Here is a 25,854-nt window from a genome sequence, read left to right on the forward strand (position 1 = left end):
ATTTTTGTAAAAGACCTATAGCTAAAAAGTGTCTATGGATGAAAATAATGTTTTAGTTACCAAAATTTCAACACTTTCTTCAGAATTTTCTAAAAAGGAAATTCTATAATTGTACGTTGCATACTTTAGGGGGCAAAAATAACCATTTCACCCTTCTGTAGTTGAAACTGAATCTTTAAAGCCATTTATTTCATCACACATTAATAATATAATCAGCAAAGAATTCAAGGATGTGCATTGGGGAAAATCTACGCCCTAAGATATGCATTATGTATTCGAAAGTGATTTCCTTTAATAAGAAAGAACTTTTGAGAGGATACCGCATACAAGAACTGTCAATTAACAATGTTTGGAAGACAAATCAATTTTTTGATACAAGAAATTTCAAAAGTTCTTTTAAAACGTGAATTTTTGAACAACCCATTGCATACTTTAGGGACAAAAATCACAATTTCACACTTTTTTAATTCACCAATGGGTCTATTAAGTCAAACATACACAATTAACCCACTCGATACGTTAATTTAAATGCAACCAAATGGTTTTTTATTAGAATCTCATATTTTTTTGCTATCTTACAACATTTTTCTAACCTTATTCTTCTCCTTAAATACTACTAAACTACATTTTCTTTGAGTTGATCGTCAAAAAACTTCCAAGTTCTCACAGGGTATTTCATATTCAGAGTGTTGGAGTAAACTTTTGGGATACAATTTTGTTTTGTTTTGTTTTTTTCGCATGCAAAGTGCAATTTTTCCGGACTTTCTTTTTACCGTCTCTCTCTATATGCTATGTGTGTGTGTGTGTGTATATCAGCAGCGTCATCGTCATCATCATCATCATCGCCATCTCCATCAGAGGCAATGGCAGCAGCTGGTCCTGCATCTCCTAGTGTTCCTTCTATTCTCCGTCTACTACTTCTCTTGTGACAATCAATGTTTGGTTTAGCAGAAATTTTTCTCTGCGCTGCCCCCCACCGCCCCCTGTGTTAGGAAGGGGTGGGTTAAAACAAAACATGGCCAAAAGCAACATCGAGAAATGTAACAACAAAAAACAGAAACAGGGGAAAAAAATGAAATTAATTTCTTTTGTGTTTCAGACCACTGCAACTACGACAACGACGACGATGATGATGATGACGCTGCTGATGATGACGAGGACTAGAACGACGATGACGATGACGACGACGACGTCCCAGTTCTCTAGACCCAGTCCAAGCTAGCTCCCAAGTCCCAGCGATTCAACTTCCCAATGTTCATTTCCGGCATTCAAACGGCGCGCGTCCTGCAGGTTGGTTCAGGCTCAGGTGGCTGCCGGTGGTGCTGCGTTTTTTATATTTTTTTTTTCCGAACTCGAGTTTGAGTTTGAGTTAGTGGCACATCTTGTGAAAACCCCGCATTTTTTTTCGCCACATACATAAGCCCCGCCACATGCAATGGCTCCCAACCATCACCTCCTTTCTCGTTTTGCTTCTGCTCCTCCTTTGTGTATTCTTTTTCTTCTTCCTTTGCCCCCTCTGCTTTTTCTGTTCTTTCTCTCTGTCTTCCCTCTATATGTCTATGCTAATGAAGCCTCTTCTTTTGCCTGGTTTCAATGGCTGCCTGGCTGGCTGGCTGGCTGGCTAGCTAGTTGGATGGTTGGATGGCCAAGCCCAAGAGCCTAAGCTCATGCCATTTGGCTCGCTGTTAATCCCTGGCACTAAAGACCACTACCAAAACTCAACCCAAAGCCCATACCGTACAGATGGAGGATTCCGTTCGCAGATCCTGCGCAGGCTCAGCTCCTACTATTACGCTACCCAAGTCCTTTTTCTTCCATTCTTTACTTTCTACTTTCCACTACTACTCCTGCAATCTGCACGCCTTGTTGCGGTATTAGTTTGCTTTACGTGATTTCGTTGCATTTTTTCCGCAGCACATTTCCTTTGCCAAGAAGGACGACCAGTAGAATGAGAACAAGGATGTGAATAGTGTCGGTCTTCGTGGGGGAGGAGGAAAACCCCATAGATTTAATTACAGTTTTCCTCTCACAGATAATCGAATTTTTTCTCGTTTGGTTCTGTTTCTCTACGCATTTCTTCCTGCTGCTTCTCTACCTCAAACTTCCTTTTTAATCTGCATGTCGATTTCCTTTGCACAGATTTTTTTTTCCTGCTACTGCTACAGCTCCCCCTCACCACCTCCCCATCATCTCTCTCTTCTCTGGCAATTTTCTCTTTCCGCATAGGGTTTTTTTCCAACGTTTTTCTTGGTCAAGTTCTTGTACATAAACTTCAGATGCAGTTGTAATTAAAAATTTGCTTTTTTAGGGCTTGGCCCCGGAGTTCAATTCTTGCACATTTCAAAATTAGTTTCTTTGATGAACACAAGAACTAAGGAGTTTTCTATTGACACGGTAATCCCACCAATTCATAAACTTTTAATAGCTTCATTCAATACTTTTGTCAACATGTTTGAAAAGGGGCGAATTAAGGGTGGTCTCTGGAATGCTTGGTCAATGGGAAATAGGTCTTCTATCAAAATCTTCTTCAAAATCGAGGTTTTAATACGATTTGAAACAAAAGGTTAGAACCCAAGAAGGTCGATGGTTAGAGAATGTTTTCAAATCTACTTGATTACAATCTACAATCTACTTCTCTCCTTAAAGTATGCAATAAGCTGCCCATGAATTCGGTTTTTGAATAATAAAAACAAACTTTGAAAAGTTTCAAAACTTTTCCCGTCAAAGTATGTAATAAGCTGTCCAAGAACTCGCTTTTTGAACCATTCAAAGTTTTTCTAAGCAAATGTAAGCAAGGCATATGAAAATTTATAGATTTGCTGAAAACTATGTATACTTCTCTAGCTCATAGCATACTTTAAGGGGCCTAGATATGTACGTTAATGACAGAATTTCAGATACTTTTTTGTCTTGGTGTTCTCTAATACGAGTAGAGCGTCAATCGTTTAACAATTAGAGGAAATATTAATCAAACTACATCTATTTAGAGTCTGCCAAGTGCATCTAAAATCTTTAACACCCATTCAAACCTTTTCAAATTGTCTAATGTAGAGATTTGCATTATAAACCAATTTAAAGAGTTAAATCTTTACGAAAATTCATCACTCAATTCACTTGCAATGTAACTTTATGCTTAAGACCCATTTTTGAAGTTAAATATGTCAGCCAAAGGACTCAAAGTCAAGGCTATTAAAGCAAAGTTACTCGAGTTAAAGTTAAAAGCAAAGGCAAAGGCCAAAAAAAAACATATGTCTGAGAAAAGCAGCTGACTAAAATAGCAAAGCAAAAAGGGAGCAAAAGAGAATAAAGATGCCAGAAAAATTTTCGTGTAATCATGTGAGTGAATTTGTGTGTGAAAGAGTGTGTGTGTGTGTAGGAGGAAGCAAGCAAGAAATACAGACATAAGAGAGACATGGCAACAAAACAGAGGAATCAGCCGTTAAACAGGCGGCAGGCCGGCATTTTTATTATTATTATTACAAGTATTTTTTATGCTATAAATGTGTGTGTGTGTGTGTATCAGAGTATTTTCGCTTTGCTTCTCACACGCTTTACTTTTATTTACATGGCGAGACGACGACGACGACTCCGTTGACGTAGCCGTCGACGTCAGGCGCCAGCGTCGCTGTCAACGTTTTTACTATTTTATTATATGTTTCCCTCCGTTTTTGGTGGGTCACATGAGCCCTGTGAGTTTGTGTATTTTCTTTTATACACGTTTTTCTCCTTTAATTCTTTCTTCTTTTTCATCTTGCTGTTCCTCGTGTTGTTCGTTTTCTACATCTTCTACTTATGCTTTGCGTGTGTGTGTGTCTGTGTGTGTGTTTGTTTGTTGTTTGATTTTCGCTTTTTTTTCGAGGCTTTTATTTTGATTCCTCACAACTTTCAACAACTTGCTGTAGGTCGACAAACGACTCGTCGCCTCGTCGCGACGCGACATTACCGCTTTCGTTTTCATAATTTTCCTCATCTTTTCTTTCCTCTTTCACACACACACACACATATACTCACACACCTATTGCCTACTTTTAGGCGCATACGTTTCAAGACATTATTTTTAAAAGTTATTTAAGATGAAATACAAACATTTTCATCTAGCTTTATGTGCTTGAATTTATTTATGCCAACTAATATGTTATTGTGGGTTAAAAAATTGATACAATTTTATTTTGTAAAGAATTATGTATCCTTTAAGGACAATCTTTCACAGAGTCCAAAAGAAGAAAGCTTTGATAACAAAAATTTTCAAAGTCGTCAAAATATAAAACAAATTAAAGTTTATTTTGTGAACTTGAGACAAAATCTTACTGATTTTAGTTCAAAATTCTTCAATGAAATGCCATTCGTTACATTTGTCATAACCCTTCGATTTGGTTTTGAATTTTTTGGAATTTCCGTTCAATTCTGAAAGTACTTTTTCATAAATTTACTAAACTAATGTGCCTATTTCACGAAAACTACTTAAATGCTCTCTTCTTTTACAACAAATTAAAATCAGCTCTTTTCATTTTTGGCAATTCCAAACAAAGAAACCACCAAAAAAGGGGGAAAAAAAAATAAAACAAACATTTTCTATTTTTTCCACTGGTTTTACATATGTAACGGGTGTTTTTTTAAGCGTTTGGTTTTTAAAATTGAAATGAAACACACAAAATTTGAATATTATTGTTAAATTTTTATTTGAGATGATAAAACAAACTCTGCCAATTACTTTTTAAAAATGACTTCATGTAAATGTTGGCCGCGACTGCGTTTCAAGTGATCACCACGGAAGGTCCAATTTTGCACCACTTTTTCCAGCATGTCTAAGGGAATTTCGCCAATAACACGACTGATATTGTCTTCCAATGCACCAATTGACGTTGGTTTGTCCTGGTAAACTAATGACTTTACATATCCCCACAAAAAATAATCCAGTGGTGTAATGTCACATGACCGCGGTGGCCAACTGACGGGTGCGGTTTATGGGCTGGCGCTATCATTGGACCATTTTTCTTCAAAGACGATAACGGTCGCCACGTCACCGTCAATGGATAGCGTTATCGTTCGATGATAACAGACTTTTTTTTGCCCAAAATGAGAGATAATGATCTGGTTGATATGTGGTTTCAACAAGACGGTGCCACATGCCACACAGCACGTGAGACAATGGACCTATTGAAAGATGAGTTCGGTGAACAATTAATCTCTCGTTTTGGACCCGTCAGTTGGCCACCGCGGTCATGTGACATTACACCACTGGATTATTTTTTGTGGGGATATGTAAAGTCATTAGTTTACCAGGACAAACCAACGTCAATTGGTGCATTGGAAGACAATATCAGTCGTGTTATTGGCGAAATTCCCTTAGACATGCTGGAAAAAGTGGTGCAAAATTGGACCTTCCGTGGTGATCACTTGAAACGCAGTCGCGGCCAACATTTACATGAAGTCATTTTTAAAAAGTAATTGGCAGAGTTTGTTTTATCATCTCAAATAAAAATTTAACAATAATATTCAAATTTTGTGTGTTTCATTTCAATTTTAAAAACCAAACGCTTAAAAAAACACCCTTTATGTACATATGTATACTAAATACATAATATACAAATATATATATATAATTTACCTTCCCTGTATACACATTTTTGAGCAGCCAACAACAATAAATGTAATCTATATCTTTGCAGTGTTTAAACGGAAAAAAAAAATGTCTACAAAATGCCAGGACCAGGAGAGGAGACGCAACGGCTATGGAGACCGAGACCCCAAGACCGAGACGGAGGAGAAGGAGACACATTGAAGGGATTCACGAAATCACTGGGTGTGCCCATAGCTCTGGCACTGCTCTCTGCGGTGGGAGGGGTGTGTGGGATTAGTTGAGAAATAAAAACCCGAAGCCAACCCAACAACAGCAACAACAGCAACGAAAAAAAAAACTGCTGATGAGTTGGAAACGTTCCGAAAGAAAAAAAAAAAAACACAAAAAAATCGGTTATTTAGTAGTTGTGTGGGCGGTTTGGGTGAAATTTCTCTTTTTTTTTTATTTTGGGTGTGATTTGAACGAAGAGCTACAAAAAAAAAAGAAAGGAGAGAAATTAAAACGAAGGATTTTTCCATTTGGCACTAGAACTTTTTTTTTCTCGTTCTGTATTTATCCTTCTTGTTTGATGCTCTCTCTCTCTCTCTTCTTTTGGCCTGACTTTTATGTAATTATATAGCATTGTACAATGAACAAAATGTACAAAATGAATTTGGGGATTGGGGGTAAGAAAGAAGTTAAGGGATTGAGGAGCCAGGATGGAGATGGTAACAAAGAAAGACAAACGCGGCGGTCCGTTTGAAATTTGAATTCAAAGTTAACGTTTTTTTTTCCCACATTTGTATGAAGCTAACCTGAGATGATTCCAAAGACTTTATACTGTCTTTAAAACTATATTCTCCCAAAGCTGTTAGAATTTATCCAAATCTATCTATACAAATTGTTTCTCAGGCGTTTTTTAGTTGAATTTCATTGAATATCCTTGTAATTTGACCATCTCAAGGCTAGGTTTGCTATAGAAAATTGTCTAAGATGTCCCATCTAAGTTTAGGTCTTAATTTGACTGGTTACCCTAAACTTTTTGTAGGTCCATTGCCAGACCTTACCTCCCCCTCCCTTAGGCCCCATATAGTCTTATGTCAATTATCCGAAACATCAAATTAAAGAATTTCTAATCAAAATCTACTCGGTTATAACAAATTATCATATTTGCAAGGTAGTTTTGAAGTCTTTGTTATTCTGGTGTTGACTGTGATTGATGTTGTTCTTGTAAAAAATAAGAAAAAAAATCCAAGCAAACAATCAATAGGAAAAAAAAAGAAAACTGCGTTGGAAACTCAAACCTACCCTTAAGATGAGGGGGGGAAAAAAATCAAAATGTTGCCCAGTTGTTTTACATTTTGAGAATTTCCTTTTTTTTTCTTGCTTAAATAAATTTGCTTGGGCGAGAACCTTTTTTTTTAGTGAGCGAGGCGGGAGGGGCTGGGACAGGGGAGGAGGGTTGTAGAACTCATTTAAGCCCTAAAAAGAAATTAAGAAAAAGTCCAAGAAGCGTAAATGAATGTAAAAAGAAACACAGAAGAAGAAGAATAAGGAAAAAAAAAACAAATTGAAAAATATAAAAATCACAGCTCAGAAATACCCTCTGATTATGCTATCTGTAAATGTGTGTGTGTGGATGGGTGTGTGGGTGGTTGTAGGACGGGCAGGGGGTTAAGCCACCGTTACCGCCCTCTCTTGAGCTAGTCGCTCAATAGGCTTGTGATAAGAACCAGGCGATGCTTGAGCGAACTCAGCAGAACATGCTGAAGAAAAAATACAAATGAGTGGGTGCAAGGGAGCAAGGGAGTATGGGAGTGAAAGTGCAAAAGGAAGTGGTTGGGGCGAAGGGGCAACTCTTGTTTGGACTTGATAACCCTCTATTGTATGCAAGAGAGAGTAGTGCTCCAAGCCGGCGCATAATCGTCTCGTCGGCGACGCTTGCCGCTGGTCTGCATCTCCCTATAATAGTTGTGTGGCCCTTTTTTTTTATCCCCCCCTCCCTCTTACTGTCTGTATGTCTTTCCGTTGGCCCCCGTTGGCATCTTCGCCCCTTAGTCTTCAACCCATGGCTCAGGTCATTTCAAAACGAGGCTGCCAACAATCATTGCCTTTTGCCTTTTGTTTTTATGTTTATATCGTCATCATCATCATCATCATCATCATCATCATTTCGATTGGCGATTTCTTTCCCTTTTTAGTTTTTTTGTTTTGTTTTTCTTTTTTTTTCTAGTTTACCAACACTTTTTTTGTTTCTTAGCAGAAAACTTTGTTCACTTCTTCTTGATGTGTGAACTTTTTCTCTTTTTTTTTTCTTTCTTTCTTGCTTCGGCACTTAACAAATATCGATTAACCTGACGGAGATCTGAAGTTCCTCCTCTATAGCTGGGGAACTGCAGCAGTCAACTTTGTAACGTTTTGTTCACTCAAGTGGAAATGCTTCAAGTTCAACTGCAACAGCAAAGGCAAAGGCAACAACAACGTCATCAAACAGAGAGCCATGGCAAAGACTCAGTAAAGTAAAACTCAAACATTGGTCTCTGATCTTTGATTAATGTATCATCAAGTACCAAGACTTGGACTATTGACTAGGTATCCAATTCACCATTTTATCAAAATATTATGTTAAAATAGGATAATCGATAGGATTATCGTTTCATTCGTATTTGAAAGTGCTAGATGGGGAGAGCGATCTGATCTTTGTTAAATGTATGAAATTCTATAATAATCGGCATATTGTAAAATAAGAAGCTTTGTTCCCTTAAGTATGCAATAGCTAGTTGATTATTTCAACTTTTGGAATTTCTTGGAGCTAACAAATGGGTCATTATTTATAAATACTCAAAAGTTAATGTTTTATACTGCCTACTTTAGGGGATAAATAATCCTACATCCTCTGTTGTCTATTAGATGGGGGATCATTTGCTAAACAAGCGCCTTTAAATTACTTTAGTGATCAAAATCGATGAATAATTTATTTTTTTATAAAAAAGATACATATATGTATATGTATAAGTAGGATGGAAAACGTTGCTTCCTTTTAGCAATTTTCTCTACCCTCAAAAAGTTTTTGAGCACCAGAACTTTTTTTTTAGGTGTGTTCCCTTCCGCGGACTTTTTCAACTTTTGTTTTCTGCGTTTGTGATGTCTCAGTATTTTGTCGTGGTTATTTTTGATGGTCGCTAATTGGCGGAGTGGGTGTGGTTTAGGTAGATAGCTAAGGTTAGGCCTGGTCTCTATAACTAACTAATTAATGGTCATTATTTTATATAAGTATTATATATATATATATATGTGTGTTTGTGTATAGGGAGAGCGAGCCCAGCCTATCCCAAAAAAATTGTATCGCCTTAAAGTAGGCAATGAATTTATCAAGTTGTATCTTTACCTTAATATTATATGAGGCGTGTATCCTTTTGTTCTTACTGATGACAAATTGTAGTAGACGACGTGACGGATTTAAAGATTTTAATTTTTTTTTAATGTAGAAAAAATATAATAATTAAGTAATATATAACGAAAAACCATTTATATTATTAACACCAAAGGAAATACAAAGAAAATTGCAATTGAATTTATCGTAACCAGAGTGTACGGTATCGAATTCAATAGAAAGAGAGAAGGACACAGTTATTTGGAAATATCTCTGGCTACTCGTGGCTTTGGCTTTAGATTAACTTAGTATTATTATTATACTATTTGTATGTTATTCCTTTGTTTGTGGTTTTTTTTGATTGTAGTTTTTTTTTTTTTGAACAAAGCTAAAAAAAAATAAATATTGAAAATTTATGAATTAATTTAAACTGTAATTGAGAAAATAGAGAGAGCGATAGAGGGGAAGGAAGAGAGAGTGAGGGAGCGAGGGAGAGATAAAAAACCGGCGCGCGTAAATAGCTCAAGCTTCAGAGCTAGTTCAATAAACCGTTAGCGGAGGCGGCGGAGACGCCGGCGTCGCCGTTAGGAGCGTAAGCATTGGCAAACACACGCGAATTGTGAGGCAAAAGGCAATTGCATATAAAAATAAATACGAAAAATATCAAATAAAATAATCATAAAAGAAGAGCAAGAAAGTTACTCACTCTCTCTCGCACACAAACACACACAAACACAAACATACATGCATACATATGTATGTGTACACAACCACGTACAAACATCAGACGAAAAGGAATGTGTTTTGCGGCATTGGCGACATGTGTTTGACGGCTCCCTCGACTTCCATGCACCCCTCTCCTTCGCCATTCCCCCGCCGCAATCACTCTTTTTCACTCATTCTCTTACAAGGTGCGTGCATGTGCATATGTATGCGTACGAGCTTGTGTCTGTATGTTTTTGTTTGCCTGTGTGTGGGTGAGCAAGGGAATGCCTTTGCCTTTGCCTGTTTACTTCAACGTAAGACAAAACTACGTAAGACGTAAGCTTTTTTATATATGTAATTCTTATTATTTTTCTTCTTTTTTTTTTTGAACTTGAGCAAACGACACAATTTAACGGTAAAAACACACTGTCTGATATTTATTTTTAAGCACTCAATTTTATTTGGCGGTTGTTGTAGAGGGCCGGCAACGGCCCAGTTTAATTTGATTTTGGCTAATTAAAAGGCAGACATTGGACGACGCAACGAGAAGCGAACAAGGGGCTTTTGTACGGGGAAGCAACGCGAGGGGACGCTGCATTGCGGCCCCATCAATTGGCACACGGCGATAATTACAAGCGGCGGCGGCAGCAGCGACGGCGGCGAGTGTCCGAAAGTCCGAGAGATCGAAGCAAGACCCACCGAAGTACAAATACAAATGTTGTCTGATGAAGGCAGGCCAAGCAGTCAGCCACCAGCAACCAGCAGCAGCAGCAAAGTTGGCAGCATTGACCGTCGCTGCCGTCGTCGTCGAAAAAAAAAAATACAAGAAAAAACAAAAAAAAAAAAAGAAATACAAGAAAAGGCAGCGAGCGGCTGCGGCGTCAGCGACACACATACACAAAGATAATGTGGGTAAGCGGGGGCGCGGTAACCAAGGGGGAGACAGTTACATACATGCGACAGAACGATGAACGATGATGATGAACCGAATTACAAATAAAAAGAATGATGCCAAAAGACGGCAGCGTCGACGACGACGACGACAACGACAACGATTAGCAGCAGCAAAGCAAGGAGCAAAAGCACACACATACACCCAAACACAAACATACATACATATATACATATATAAGCAGCGTCGGCAGCGGGAAAAAAATCGCTAGCAATCGGAAAAAAATGCAGAGCCCCAACGCTGCTGCTGCTCTCTGCACATAAAAAGAGAAGACGAAAAAAAAAACCATAAGCAAGCCCCAACTCACACACACACACTCACAGAGGCAGAGAAGTACTCAAGCATACAACAACAACAACAACATAAGCAGCAGCAGCAGCAAGAGCTGAAAAAAATGAGAAGAAACACTGAGCCTGAGCGCCAACAAGAAAGCCTTCAGTAAGAGACGGACTCGAATAAACGAAGGAAGGGGGAGGAGTAGGAAAAAAAAATTGCGCCACAACACGCGCACAGTGGTCTGCAGTTGCGAAAAAAATTGTAAATTTTTCCTTTTTTTTACAGACAACAACAATTTGCATTATTGATGAGCTGGCGCCAGCTAGCCAACCCCCTCCTCCGACTCACTCCACGTACACATTTCTTAACAAACTTGCAAAAGTGTGAGTGTGAGAGAGCAACGCGATATATGTATATAACGGTAAAGGAGATGGAGGGAAAAGGCAAAAGCAGAAGCATTCGCGGCTAGTGGTAAATGTGGGAGTGTATATGGAAGATGGTAGAGTCCTACCGTATATAACACCCTTAGAAAACGACCAACACACACTGACCAGAGCACGACACTCTGAAATACATGTGGGGAAAAGAAGTGGCGGGGCAAGGGGAGTTGTGTGGAGCCTTCAGTACTCAGACTCAAACTCAAGCGACGACGACGACGACGCGTTGTACGCCCTTTAACTAGAGACGAATTTTTGCCTGGCCATGATTTGTGTGTGTGGCATGGGTTTAAGTTAGGTTAGAGATCCTGGTGAAAGGACCAGTAAAAACAATGGGTGGGAATAGAAACCGACACGAAAAAATAAAAGAGGAATTGCAGCAATTGATGGACACTTGGTGTTGTTGTTATTGCTAAAAGCGAGAACAAGCAACATGGTTGTACATCCAAAAAACAAAAAAAAAAAGGGTGTAGACAAGGATATACGGCCAGAACCAAAGTTAAATGGGTTACCAAAGAGCATCCATACTGACTGGAGAAACATGCAAACAAATCTTTAAAACTTCTGTATTCAAATATTTCAAGTGTCTTCAAAAATATTTTTCAAAGAGATAATATTTAAATTTTTAAACCATTTTTTGCTGACAATGACTTTATATTTTTATTATAAGGATTAAATATAGGATAAATATTTAGGACTCATCAAAAATAGACGAATTAAAATAATTTTTAATTAAAACATATTAAAAGAAATATATTTATGTCTATGGCTTTAATAGCTTCAACACACTGTGCAAGAAAAACAATGCACATTTCGTGAGCCGCAGAAAAAAATGGCTCGCTCTCCTGCAATAACAACAACAACGAGGCCCAGAGCAGGAGAAACCAAAGACAAGAAGCAGGACGAAAACTTCAGAAGAAAAAAATAGTCGTGACGAAACTGGACAGACGCAGCGTCGTCCAACTCAGGGGGTGGTTAAGTGGTGGTGGGGGTGGCAGCAGCGACTTGGACTGAGAATCAAAGTGAGCGTGTGTGTGTGTGTGTGAGCGTGTGTAAGCTGGGCGTCCCATTGTTGGTGGACTCTCACACATACGAGCGCAAAATTTTTTTCTTTGCGCTTCACTCAATTTCGATTTTTCTTTTATTTTACCTCCCTTTCTCGCGCTCGACTCAGACCAAAGCTTGGGTCCGGCTCCTTCGAAAAGTTCAAAGTTGCCAGAGCTCTCACTCTCTCAGACACACACACACACATACAATCGCACTCACTGAGACACATTGGCGACGTGCCGCGGGGCGCAAAAAGAAAAAAAGGAAAAAAAAGAAGGAAAAGAAAAAATGCTCAGAGAGAGGAAAAAATTCTGCACAGAAAAATAAAAATTGTTTGCAAGAAAGAATGAAAGAAAAAATCGGAAAAAATGCAAGCCAAGTGGTTGGCGCTGACTGTGAGAGAGAGAGTATTACCAGTGAATGGGGTATGGGGAGAAGTAGCGGAGGTTGCTTTGGCACCCCATTAACTGATGTCCACCTACTGCTGCTGCTTCTTCTTGCCCCCACTCTTTGTCTTTCTCTCTCTGTTTCTCTTGCTCTATCTCTTTTGGTTGGTTTGTGTTTGTGTCAGTTTCAGCTGCTGTTCACATAGTTGGCCCCAAAGATAAAGGTGCGGGTGCCCACACACTCATACAGTTATGCACCGACATGCTTATGCCTGCAATGAGGCCAAACGACGCATTGGGAAGACCCTCAACTGCTATAGCAGGCAAAAATACACAGGCCAATACACGAGACTTGTGCTGAGAAGGAGGAGAAGAATGGGTGGGGGGTGCGTTGGGTGTGCCCATTAATTAACGCTTGGCAAAAATTGTATCTAAGCTCCAAACGAACAAAAAAAAAAAATAAAAAGCCAAGTGGCAACGCTAAACTCTCAGACATATGTAAATGTTAGAACGAGCGAAAGAGACAAACAACATCCAAGTCCAGTCTGGACTTAACAACGGGCAGCCATCCCAAAAAAAATTTCAAGGCGAAGCAGACGCGCCAAAAAAAAAAAAAAAACACACACACAAAGCCAAAAAGCAAAACCAAAATACGCACCCAGCAAAGACGACGTTCAAGCTAAAAGCTCAAACACACACTCACACACACCCACACACTTACACAGGCAAACTCTGGTTTTGCTCTCACGCCATTGAAGTTGCGGTCGGCAAGGGCAGCAACAACAACTACAAAAGGGAAACAGAAAATAAAAATGGGCGAAAAAATTTTAATACATAAAGTAGGAGCAGCAAGGAGGTAGCAATGGGAGAGACGAAGAAACGAGAAATGAGGAGGCAACTCCAAGAACATGTGCAGAAAGAGATACAAACAACAAACACAATCCTCCTCCCTGAGTCTCTCAGCGTAACTGTAGTTGTAAGCTCCCCCTATAAGAGTGAACAAAACATAACAAAAAAAAAAAAGAATTGGCAACTTGTGGAAATGCTGGCGGGCGAGTCATAAGGGGGGGACACACACAGATGGCCGGCAAAACTTTTGCAGCGAAAATATAAAAATGGAGCGACGCGCACCCAATGTCTGTGACAAAATGCGAAAAAAAAGAATTCAAACACACACACACACACACAGGCAAGGTGGAGACGAAGAAGTTAAACTTGCAGGGGAGGCAGGCAGGCAGGCGAGCAGGCTGGAACGAAGGCGGGCCACAGGCAGCATGAATGGGAAGTCGTCTCGTCGGTCGGTCGCCGACGCCGCAAGAATCAGCAGCAACAACAACAACAGAAGCAGCTGAGGTTGAAGCTTGCTAAGGATGAGGGGGCACAGCGTTTTTAGAGATGAGCAAAAAAAACTGCTGTTGCGGCTAAAAAAAGGTCAAAATCTAAAATCACTAGCCAAAGAATTTTAGTGAATCCAATTAATTAAAAAAAAGTTAGAGCCTTCGTTTCAACTTAGAACTTAGTACCAAACGATTTAATTTTCCACTTTTTAAGACTTTTAAATTAAAACAAAAAGACTGAAAGTAAGGTTCCATTATATTACAGAAGAACTAAGACTTTACTTTGTATAGAAAGAGACAAACACTATTTTCTCTTAAAAATTTTCCAGCGAAACGGTTTACAAACGGTTTACGATTTTGTGATTTTAAGCCCTTACTCACCCTTATTTCACCACAGTTCAAAAAGCTTTTTTTCGAAATGGTTTTAGCAAAGAAAAAGCTGTTCCCAGCTTACCAAAGACGTCGCCTGGCGCACAATGGCGCCACCATATGTATATTTTTAAAAGGAGGGCGACACTTTCTACGTTTGTCTCAGCCTGTTCTGCCAAAACAGCTGATTCGGGTAATAGTTCGCCTGTTGATCAATTTTGTATACCGTTAGCAAATCCTTTACTTATTATTAGTATTCCAATCACCAGAGGTCTGATAAATCAGACAAATGTTTTTCAATTAGCAACATGAATGGCACAGCAACGTCTGCATATGGAATCGATAATAATTATAAAATTTACAACAGAACCGCCCCTCTACTCCTTATCATTGGCATTCTTTATCAATTAACCTCGCTCATCCATCTATATGCACGCCGCCACCATCGTTCTCTACCTCCCTCGCACTCTCTTGTATGCACAAGAGAACCTTCAATACAGTTAATAAAGCAAACGAATGACAATTACAATGGAGGGGGCAAAAGCGCAACAGTAGACTGGACTGGGCGAGGGACAAGGTAGGTGGGAGGAGCTATGCTAACTGTAATTGTATTTGTCGATCGTTCCATCTCACTCAGTCTTGTTTGCTGGCTGCGTTCAATTTAAAAATTTAATATATGCATACGACATGCACACACACACACACTCACACAAGTTTCCCTATTGACAATCAGATAAGTAGGTGGAAATTTCGAGATATACATATAAAAACTTCTAAATACAAATAACAACGTTTCTATACATATATATAAAATAATATATATATTTAAGAGATATGTGAACAACAACAACAACACCAACAACAAATAATAAATTGATAATGACAAAAAGTGAACGAACCGAACTCTGACCAAGTTCTACCACGATATGCGAATATGCCGCTGATAAGCGAGAAAAATGCAAATTGAAGGTGCAAAGGGTTAACAAAGGGCCCAGACGATTAAATAATGGCTAACACATTCATTATTTAGTCAAGGTCATTTTATACCCAAAGTCACTTTTTCTTTAAATTAGTAGAAAAAGGATTTGTCCAAATTATTTACCTTTTTCAAATCAAGAAAATTTTCCTTTTCCATTTTCCACATTTTTTAGAAACTCAAAAAATTTAAAAAAAAATATTTATTTAATTTATTGATTTCCCAAACATTTCTAAATTTTAAAATTTTGCAACTTATTGCAACATTTTTAGAAAAATACAAATTACTGAAAATAAAGGTTTTATCTTTATATAAAAACCTTTAAAAATTGAGTACTCAAAAATGTTTACTATTTTTAATTTGATTGGTCTATCAACTTTTTGTAAAAATCTTTCCATATCGGAATCAATTATCTAACTAGTTAGCTTCACTATTTATAATCTCTTTAAAAGTTCTTTCCAATTTGGCCATATTACTAAACTAATTTAAAGTTCTAAAAATAACCTAAATAAAGTCACTTAATCAAGTGCAAATACAATGACTAACTTTTAAAACCTTTTCCATGTTCATTACCCAATTTATAAACACACAAATCTTTAGATTGTGTTATTTTCTCACCTGTAATTCTGATTCGGTAACATCAATTTCACCTCGATAAACAAAATCAATGATGGTTTTTAAGTCGGTAAAGATGATATCGGCAGGTAATATTATTGTTGGATGCTTGCATGGATTTTCGAGCAGCAATTTTTGAAAATATGTCGAACAGGCGGACAGGACAACCTGTTGGGGGAAGGAAAAAGAAGAGAGAAAAAGTCGCTCAATATAATTTTCCTATGTGGGATAGGGATAATGTTCTCTTACCTTGTGAGCCTTGAGTGAACCATGTTCACAGGACAAGGTCACATCGACAAAGGATAAATCCTCGCGTAACTGTTGAAACACTGAAGTCATGGTATTCTGATAGTTATTCCAGCGAAGGCTGAAATACTGATGATGTCGTACGGCGGCTGCCATTTTTGCAAATTTCCCTTATTTCTCGGTTTCTCTGTTTCGCTGTAGTGTCTGCTATTTTTTTTCCTTATTTTAATAGTCTTCGTTGACTTGGTTTTTGAAAATTGATTTTCATTTAGACGTGTTCAACACGTTGCTGGAAAATAGAATAGAATAGAAAGTGTCATCAACTAGAAACATATTACAAAAACCAATACAAGAACCCAAAAACAAACAAATTTACTTGACTACCACGCGAAATGTCTTGCCCCAGGCAACTGAAGAAGCATTTCGGGCCTATCTCTCTCTTATTTTTTTTGTTCTTTATGGTGATGTTCCCTTCTTCCCTCCTTCTCATTGGTGTTGTTAGCTTTCAGAAGGAGCCAAGACGGAGTTGAAAACGTTATTGTCTCCATTGTACTACAAGTTAGCAGTCAACAGCAGGCAACAGCAAAAGGAGCGACTTTGCTCAAGTCGACTAGCCTAGAATCTCTTATAAAGTGGCCCCAATCTTCATTGAAATCTTTCTTCTGATATCATCCTTATCCTATGTTAAGGTAAGTATCAGGCATAGCAAACCTTTCAAAGATGATGACCTAGGTCAAGCTAAATCAAAATGAAATCTTAGAAAATCAAGCCATTAATTACAGAAAATTGATGAATATATATTTCTATATATCCATATAAAACTGATATAGCCAGGTTTGTGATAAGTAGAAAGTCAGTAAAACATATATTTATGTATATATATTAAAGAAGTTGCTGAATAATGTATACCCTTGCAGTTCTTGTTCATTATATAAATAATATTATGCTTTAAAGTCTTATTATTAATTTTTGCGATTTAATTTCTCAATCTAAAACATAACAAAATCATTTGAATACTATATTTGAATGAGATACTTCAAGAATGAGATTCTTATTCGATCAATCGTTTCTATGGGAACATTATGCTATAGTATAAGTTTAATTCGTTCAATTCAAGAACTTAGTCTACTCATGGTAATAGCTTTAACCACAATATTCAGAGACCTATGGATAGATATCCTCAACTATAGATTGGAAACTCTAATCGAGGTGTGGTCCTTTTTTTTCTGCATTCCAAACATCTGAGAAAACTTTATAATACCCTCCTATCGGCAAGTGTATAAAGAGAAGCAACATTTTGTTGGTTTTAGTTTCTGTTTTTCTGTGCTCATTGCCAATGCGCCTGGCTTCATCTCCATCTTTGTTGGGGCTTCAATTCAGAAATTTTTTTTATTTATTTATTTTTTTTTTTTTGTACTTTTTAAGTTTTGCGCATTTTCATGTAAAATGGGGCTGCTGCCTGGTACTCTCTGGCTGCTGCTTCTGGAGTTGGAGCTGGAGCTGGAGCTGTGCGGCCGAAACCAGTTTCCAGTTTTGTCTTGGTCTACACTTATTTTTTCCTTTTTTTTTTTTTTTGTATTTCTTGGCCATGTTCTTGTTGTTTTTCTTGTAGTTCTTTTTACGGTTTCAATGGCAAAAGAAATAAATTTAAGCACAGAGTAAACTAGTAACGTCCAAAAAAGGATGCTTTAGCATTGGATAGAGAAGTTGGGGGCGGAGATGGCAAAGGAAGTAAACCACAAGAGTTGTAAATTTTAATATTCTGATTTGTATGGCTCAAAAAACGAAGAAAAGTTATTAAAATCAGAAAAACTCAATATGTATGGGGAGAGTCGTGCTGTTGTTTTTTGTTTTTCCTTTTGTTTGTCGCCAACTTTACCGCCTTTTGTGAATTCTTCTTCTTTTACATTGCCACCCTCAATACGCCTACTCTTGGTTGTCTTCTTCTTCTTCATCGTGTTCCGTCCGTTTTGCTTGCTGCTACTTGTTTGTTTGGCAAATGGATTTTCTTTTCTTTTCTTTCTCTTTTTCACTTTTCAATGCTCTTGAATATGGCCATTGCCCGTGCCCTACACACTCTACGTTGGGGCTTATCAGTTCCATTATCCAAAGTTACTCGATTAATTACATATCTAAAAGTTAGATGACTATTATAATCATAATGATGGCTATGGCCAAATGAAATACTAAATCAGTAATTTGGAATTTAATGGGAAACTTCATCATTTTTGAACTGAATGAAATTTCCAAGATGCCCTGAATCCAGTATCAGAATATTGTGCACCCTACAAGGGGATTTAATGTTTTGTTTTTGTCTGGTTTCTTGTACAGTGAGTCAAAGGTTCTATAAAAACTTTCTTCATCAATAATAAATTGATTTCAGCAATTTATTTTTAGCTACAATTTATTTCATTCATAAATCAAAACGTTGCTAATATTAAGAAATGAAATTAATAATCTTAAATTGAAACTTAGTAACGAATTTATATAGAACAAGTTTAGGTTTTTGTGCCATTTTTTGCAGCCTTTTGTATCTAAAACGGGTAACTAAAATTTATTCTAATCAATCCCCACTTCACATTTTTAATTGAAATAATTGTTTACATATGATCTCAAAAATTTAAATAAATCACAACACCTTGCCTATTAAAATCATATTTCGGCACACTGTGCCATCTTCGTTTTACCTTTGGGAGGCACAAGAGTAAGCGAGATAGCTGGTTGACCCATCCACCTACCATTCCCCACCATTCACATGTATTGCCAATTGTATGTGTGTGTGTGTGTGTGTGTGTGTGAGTGCGCAATGGCTAAGACAGCAAATGAGAATGAGAGAGCGAGAGAGAGAGAGAGAGGTGAAGCGGCAAAAAAGAAAATGGATTTTAAACATTTTTGTTTTGATTATTATTGTTCTGGCAAAAAAAGATTGTGTGTGGCAGTGAGGGAGAGAGACACAGAAACAGAGAAACAGCACGCCCCCACCCCGTTTTCGGAAAAGCTGCAACATAAACGTCAATTGAATTGAATTGAAATGTTGTTTGCTTCGTTTTGTTTTAATTTTATTTTTAGTTGTTGCTTTACCTTTTTGCGCTATTTTTATATGGGGTCTGCGACTGCTGCTATTGCTGTTGCTGTTGTAGTTTCTGTTGCTGTTGCCGTTGCTGCTGCCTTTGGCGGTGCTTGTTTTTTGCATAATTTTGCCTGTTCTCAGTGCACGCACACCCAAATGGATTACGCACGTTGCCTTACGCTAAATTATTGTAATTGCAAATTGTTGCTTTTGTTATTGTTGTTGTTGCTGTTTCGCAAACACACAGAGACACACACACAGCACAGCACACTTTACACACACACACATGCGTAAATTTACCGCCAGCTCTATACATTTTTTCTTACTCCTTCATTTTATTTGGTTTTTCTTTCTGTTATTCATTGCTTTTCGTCTTTTTCGCCTTCTCTCTGTCTCAGTCGCACACACACCGTTCACAATTCAACGAGAAACTCAATTGGCTTTGCCTTCTCTTTCCCCTCCCGTTTGATTTTTTTTTTTGCGAAAAATACCTTTTAATTTATTCTATTTAGCGCTCATTGCACTAAATTTTGCTTTTCTCTGCCTCTTCACTAGCGAATATGTAGATGTTGTTGTTGTTGCCGTTGTTGTTGCACTTTGCTCGTTTCATACTATTTTTTTTCTTTTACTTTTTCATGTTGTTTCATGAGAGCGAGAACGAACGATAATGGCTGGCAAAACGATAACGAGAATCGAGAACAAACGAATTTGGCTGCCAAAACGATAACGATAATTGGCGCACGTTGTTGTAACTGATCTACATGGCTGAAAACTACACTTCGTCTGATCATAAAACTGGTATACAAGCATAAATAAATGTCCTACTCGTGCTTTTAGAACTGGTATACACGAGATTCTCCATGCTATCGGCAAATAAATCTAGTCTCGATATCAATTTAACATTTTCCCATCTCTAAGGAGCCACTGAGAAATACGTGATGTCTTACGTTATCACCCTCTGGCAACACTTTGAAACTAAGCAGTGCTGCCACATGAAATTGTATGCTTTTCATTTGGGCGGCAAATTTAAATTTGAGCAAATCGTGCAAGTGAAAGTAAAATTTTTGTTATAGATAATTTGCAAATAAATATTCGCCACCATGTAGAAATATTTGCATATTAAGTTGCCTTTGATCAGGAAAGTGTCTTTTGCTTGGGTGCGGAAATGTGGGAGGTAAAAATACATATTTATTTCAATTTTTGTGCTCTGTTTGAAGCATACAAAGCGACTCATTTTAGGCGAGTGTTGCTGGGCAAAAAAGAGGGTGGCATGGGTATAGAGGGGGCGTCGGGTGATCGTTACGTGACATGGAGTAAATGCAATGAAACAGAAATATCACAACTAATTGACATTCATGAGCATCAAGGCTGAATATATTAAAATAATTGCATATTCTAGCTTTAACAACAATAACAAGAACAAGTTGTAGTTGTGTGTGCATAATTGAAGCATTTTTATTTCCATTTTCCTTCTTTTTTTTTTTGTATTTTGATCGTTAGATTCCATTCCATTTGTTACATTTCCCCGCACTTTCCGCTTTCGCACACATAATCACACATACAAACATACACATACATACATGCATGTTCTACTTGCCTAATGGGAAAAATCGATCGAGCGACGAGGTCACTACACACACACACATCTACAAGAACATACACCTTCATATGTGTATATATGTATGTATGTACATATGTATATACAGTCATATAATTATAGCTCTATACATAAGCCACAATGTTGTAGCAGAGCACGCCCCATTAAAATGCACCCCATACTCCATCCAGTGGGCCTTTCACTCCCCCTAACCCCTAACCGCCCACCCACTTACATATGTATGTACATACATACATATGTATGGAATATTTAGGGATGAATTATTGTGCCACGTGACACGGAATGATCGTGAGTATTACAAACAAATGCACTTACATACAAAAATACATTCACTATTTATTATTTTATTTATTTTATCGTTATTGGCCATTAAATCATTTCATGTGTCAAACTATATTTATTTTCAATACATATATAAATACAAATGTATTTGTGCATCTCTCACGGCAAACAAAGAGGCATTGTTATGTTGTCATCCCTAAGCAAACACTCCCTTTGCTTCTCCCACCCACACATACAATTAGAGAAGAGCAAACAAACAAAACAAAAGATCCCCATACCCCATATACACCCTCACACCCACACAAACATTGATAATAGAAAGCCCAATGGATGGCGCCACCGATCCCAAAATGAAAATTCAAATTTATGACACACACGCACACACCCACACACACATGCACCGCAAAACTTCTATTCTAAGAATATAAAGTTAACAAATAAAACTAAGTATGTATATTATACTAGGCAATACAGCAAAAGCGATTGACGTCATTCGGAAATGTTTTATGTAAGTGCATGTATGTATGTGTGTGTGGGTAGCAGCAGCAGCATTTATTTTCTCTCCCTCTCTCTCTACCTCTCTGTGTGTGTGTTAGTGCGCGTGCTGGGTAAGACAAGTGTATGTTCCATGCATTGCAATTCTTGAATTTGAATGGTGCGCATGCACTCAATATCTCAATCTTCTTCCTTCTTCTCTCACTCCCTTGGTCTATTTTGCTTTCTTTCTTCCTCACTTAAGCCCCAAACCCCGCAACCCCTATGAAAGAGAGCCGAAAAGCTTTCATGACTGTGTGTGCGTGTGTGTGTGTCATAAATGCATAAAAATTGCAAGCACATGATAGCCTGCTCTAACAATTATTATCTCTCTCCACCTTTTTTTTTCTTTCAACTCGACTGATTATCTAATGCAACAATTTTTTTTTGTTTCTTTTTTTTTGCCCTAGAACTTATGCACACATAGAGAGAGAGAGACAAAGTTTTAGACTAGCATTTGGTGCCATCTCACTCTATCACCCATCAACATCATCATCATCATCAGCACCATCATCATCATATATTTTCAGTTGACGTGTACTTCACCATGAAGCCCTTCAACTAACCAAGTGCAATATGCAATAGGGCCCAGCGGCTGACTTACAAGGGGGTGGGGGTGGCTAAAAAATATTATCATTTGGTCGGTCATCTTATGAAATTAACTTGAATTTCTCTCAATTTTTAGAGAACGTCATATCACCCCACTGACCGCCCCCCTCCCTCTCTCCATCACACAAAAAGCTGCCACTGTTTAAGTCATATGTTTATATGTTTGTATGAAAGCTAACGACAGGTGTTGGATTTTAACCACTTGCACTTGCACCGCCCTTAAACGTGTCATGGCATGCGTTGACAACTTATGCATAGCAACTGAACGATAAAGAGCGAAAGAGACATTCAAATAGAGAGTTAGACAAAGAAAAGAAAAGAAACAAGCCAAACTGCATGTTGATCTTTAAGGTATTTCAAATATCCAAACGATATTTACCTATTCGGTGGCGTAGTACAGACCTACCACCCTACCCTCCCTCATTTACTTCTTATTAGACAACACTTAAATCAGTGGTAGGGGGAGGGGAAGTTGATGAAATTTCTGCTTTCAAAGGCTAAATTTTAAAATTTTACTTCCTATTCGCAATATTTTAACTCCTAAGGTTAAGTAATTATTATATGATATCCAAGATCGATTAAATCTTCTACCTTATAACTACGTATGTACATAGGAACATAGAGTACTAGCTACAAGGCCTTCGACTCTATAAACTAATAAAATTAAAATAAACTAATAAAATTTCAATATCCAAGACCAATTTTACTACCTAAAATTATTTCTTCATACAAAGATCCGATTATTATCAATAACTAAAGCGTCTTAAGTGCTGTTATCAGGACCTAACGATCCTTTTCATAATAATATAGAGCAAAATGTGTCCAATTAAGGATATATTAAAGCACAATAACGAAAACTAATGAAAATTTATAAAGAAAATTAGATCTTTACAAATTAATTAATATTTCTGTACACTGAACCAAAATTTACATATTTATTTCAGAACTCCCTGAGTCCCCCGGATCCTTTCATGGCTTTGGGCATTTGCTTCAACTATCCTTATTCCCTAAATCTAGACTTGGCTGTTATAATCTCGGTCAAACGAAGAGATTTTGTATAAGTTTTGTTTTAATTGCGATCTGTCTTACACTAGACAATAAACAAATTGATTTATAACTTTAAACGAGGTGAGGTACAAAGAATTTACAGCATTAATTAAGCTTAACTATATACGAATACATAAAGGAATGATACTACAAGATCAAGAATAGTATATTCTTCGATTATATATTGATTATACTTCTTGGATAAAAACTGCCTCTGCCTCTTATGATCAAAAGAGTTAAGCAAGTAATTTTCGTCAATCTCTCTTGAATCGAATGTTTTACCAATAAAATCATTTGGATAAGATAGAAAGAGTTAGTAATCAGTTGTACATATACATATAGGAATGATCATACCCGATAAAGTATATTTTGTTCGTAAAATAGCTTTCATTTTGAAGGTAGTTTCCTTCTCCCCCTTATAAAAGCTGTGACTGGTATGATGAAAACACTTAATACAATTGATTTTCGTTAATCGTTACCAACAAATTCATTTGGATAAGACAGAAAGAGTTAGTAATCAGTTGGTTTAAAATGCATAGGAACCTACCGAACAAACTCTTCAGACCTTCTGATAAACTAAAAATTGGTGCTCTCATTGCCCTACAAAGTCTCCAACGAGTATGTATACAGAGGAAAAGTGTTTGATTTCTGAATTGCAGTTTCCCATGAATGGATCCCCACATGCTTTTCGCTTTCGGCTTTCCGCCTTTCGTCATTTCACCCCTAAAAACCCTAACCCCAGGCGACCTCGCTCGATCTAGGGAAGGGAAGAAAATCGGTTAGGTTAACTCAATATGAAAGGGGGGGAGTGGGGGGCGAGCGAAACGAGCGAGAATTTTTAGGGTAGTTTCTGTTTTGCTGTACTTTGGCCCTGAAGCTTTATTTGTCTCAATCGATGTTGCCGACCTCCCGCCATCGCCATCGCCACCGCCGCCGCAACCCCAAATAACCGAACTTTGTTTTTTTAGGGGTGGAAATGAAATGAAATTTTGTATGTAGTAAGGCGGCGGCGGGCGTCGGGCGGCTGTATTGTTCGGCGGGGATCAGCGTCAGCCTCGTCGCCATCATCAACGAGCAAACTGCGTTTAGGGTTTCAACATTTTTTTACTGTAGTTGTTGTTGTAGTTGTTGATGTTGTTGTTGTTGTTGTTGTTGTTGTTGTAGTTGTTGCTGGCTGACATGACAACATGAAATTTACTTTATTGTCTGTTTTGTCTGTAAAAGCATTATTTTTTTTTGATGCGCCCTCGGGGCGAGTCAGTGAAGCAGCTCCAAAAGCCACAAAAAACAACAACAACAACATGTACATACATACATGCATGTACATGTCTATTTGGCTGTCTGTCTGTCTGTCTGTCAGTATATAAGCGCACCCACACCCAATTCCAATTTTGCGCTGACCATGGGGATCGTTAAAGCTCGACTTGGAAATTATATTTTATGTGTAAACTTTCTAATGCAAAAATTGAAATCGTTTTGGTTTTGGTTTTTTTTTTTTTGGGAAAAGATAAAGAAAATATCCAGAGAAAGAGAGAACCAAAAACTCTCCAAACTAGTTTTTTTCTTTCTTTCCAATTTTGGCAAAGTGAAAACCCGAGCCGCACCCCGCAGATTCCAAAAACCCTTTAGCCCCCCCGCGCCTTTTTCTTACTCCAAAAATTAAACAGTAATTTTTAAGTTTTGCATGAGCTTTTTGTTTTTTTGTCAGTTAAGTTTTCGTAGGTGTGTTTCGTGTGTGTGTGTGTTTGTGTGTGTTTGTTTGCTATTTCTGTACGCTTTGATTTCCCATTATGATTTTATTTGTTTTATTTTTGCGCCTCTCTTTTTTTCAATTCTAAAACAAGCTTCGTTTTCAATTCGAACTCGAAATCGAAAATACTTAACTCTCTCTCTCTCTAGCTGACGCTCATGCTAAGCTTACTCTCTTCTCTAAGTGTGTGTGTGTGTGTAGGTGTGCGTGTGTGTCTGTGTGTGATTGATGGGGCCTGTGCTTTTCAAAAGAATGCTCTTCCCCCGCCGCCCCATCAATAGAGACGTCTCTCTTACTCTCTTTCTTTAGCCAAGTGGAACTCATGGAGGCTGCCAAAATAAAATAAAATACAAATATTTTTCGTTAATGGAACTTTCTGGTTTTCTTTTGCTTGGCAATTTTTCTGTTTCTTTTTTTTTTGGGTCAAAATCAGAGGAGAAGTGAAAGGAAGGCAGCAGCATAAGCATCCACATCATCATCATCATCATCTTCCATGGCAATCGCTTTTTGCTCGACAACTGCTCACATTTTCATTTCCTTTATTTTTCCGATCCGCCCAGAATTTATTGATTTTCCCTAACTCCCTCCCCTCCTACTCGCTAGGGCATGGCATACGCAGGATGTTCGCCCTGTCCATGACAGGCAGCAGGGGGAGGTTGAAGGAC

At 37.8% G+C, this 25,854-nt stretch overlaps 1 protein-coding gene across 2 annotated transcripts in view; it reads right to left on the reverse strand.

Annotated features, from left to right (window-relative positions):
* LOC6637885 (broad-complex core protein isoforms 1/2/3/4/5) overlaps positions 1-19,585 on the reverse strand; it is a 50,307-nt gene extending 30,722 nt beyond the window's left edge. For both annotated transcript variants that reach the window (XM_023175115.2, XM_023175112.2), the window contains exons 1-3: positions 19,361-19,585; positions 16,283-16,568; positions 16,037-16,201 (exon numbers count right to left, since the gene is read on the reverse strand). In XM_023175115.2, the coding sequence (XP_023030883.1) occupies positions 16,037-16,201; positions 16,283-16,435 (318 nt within the window). In that variant the 5' untranslated portion in view covers positions 16,436-16,568; positions 19,361-19,585. The remainder of the gene's footprint in view (positions 1-16,036; positions 16,202-16,282; positions 16,569-19,360) is intronic.
* Between the last annotated feature and the right edge of the window lie 6,269 nt (positions 19,586-25,854).

Source organism: Drosophila willistoni (assembly GCF_018902025.1).
Source record: "Drosophila willistoni isolate 14030-0811.24 chromosome 2L unlocalized genomic scaffold, UCI_dwil_1.1 Seg72.1, whole genome shotgun sequence".
Lineage (NCBI taxonomy): Eukaryota > Metazoa > Arthropoda > Insecta > Diptera > Drosophilidae > Drosophila > Drosophila willistoni.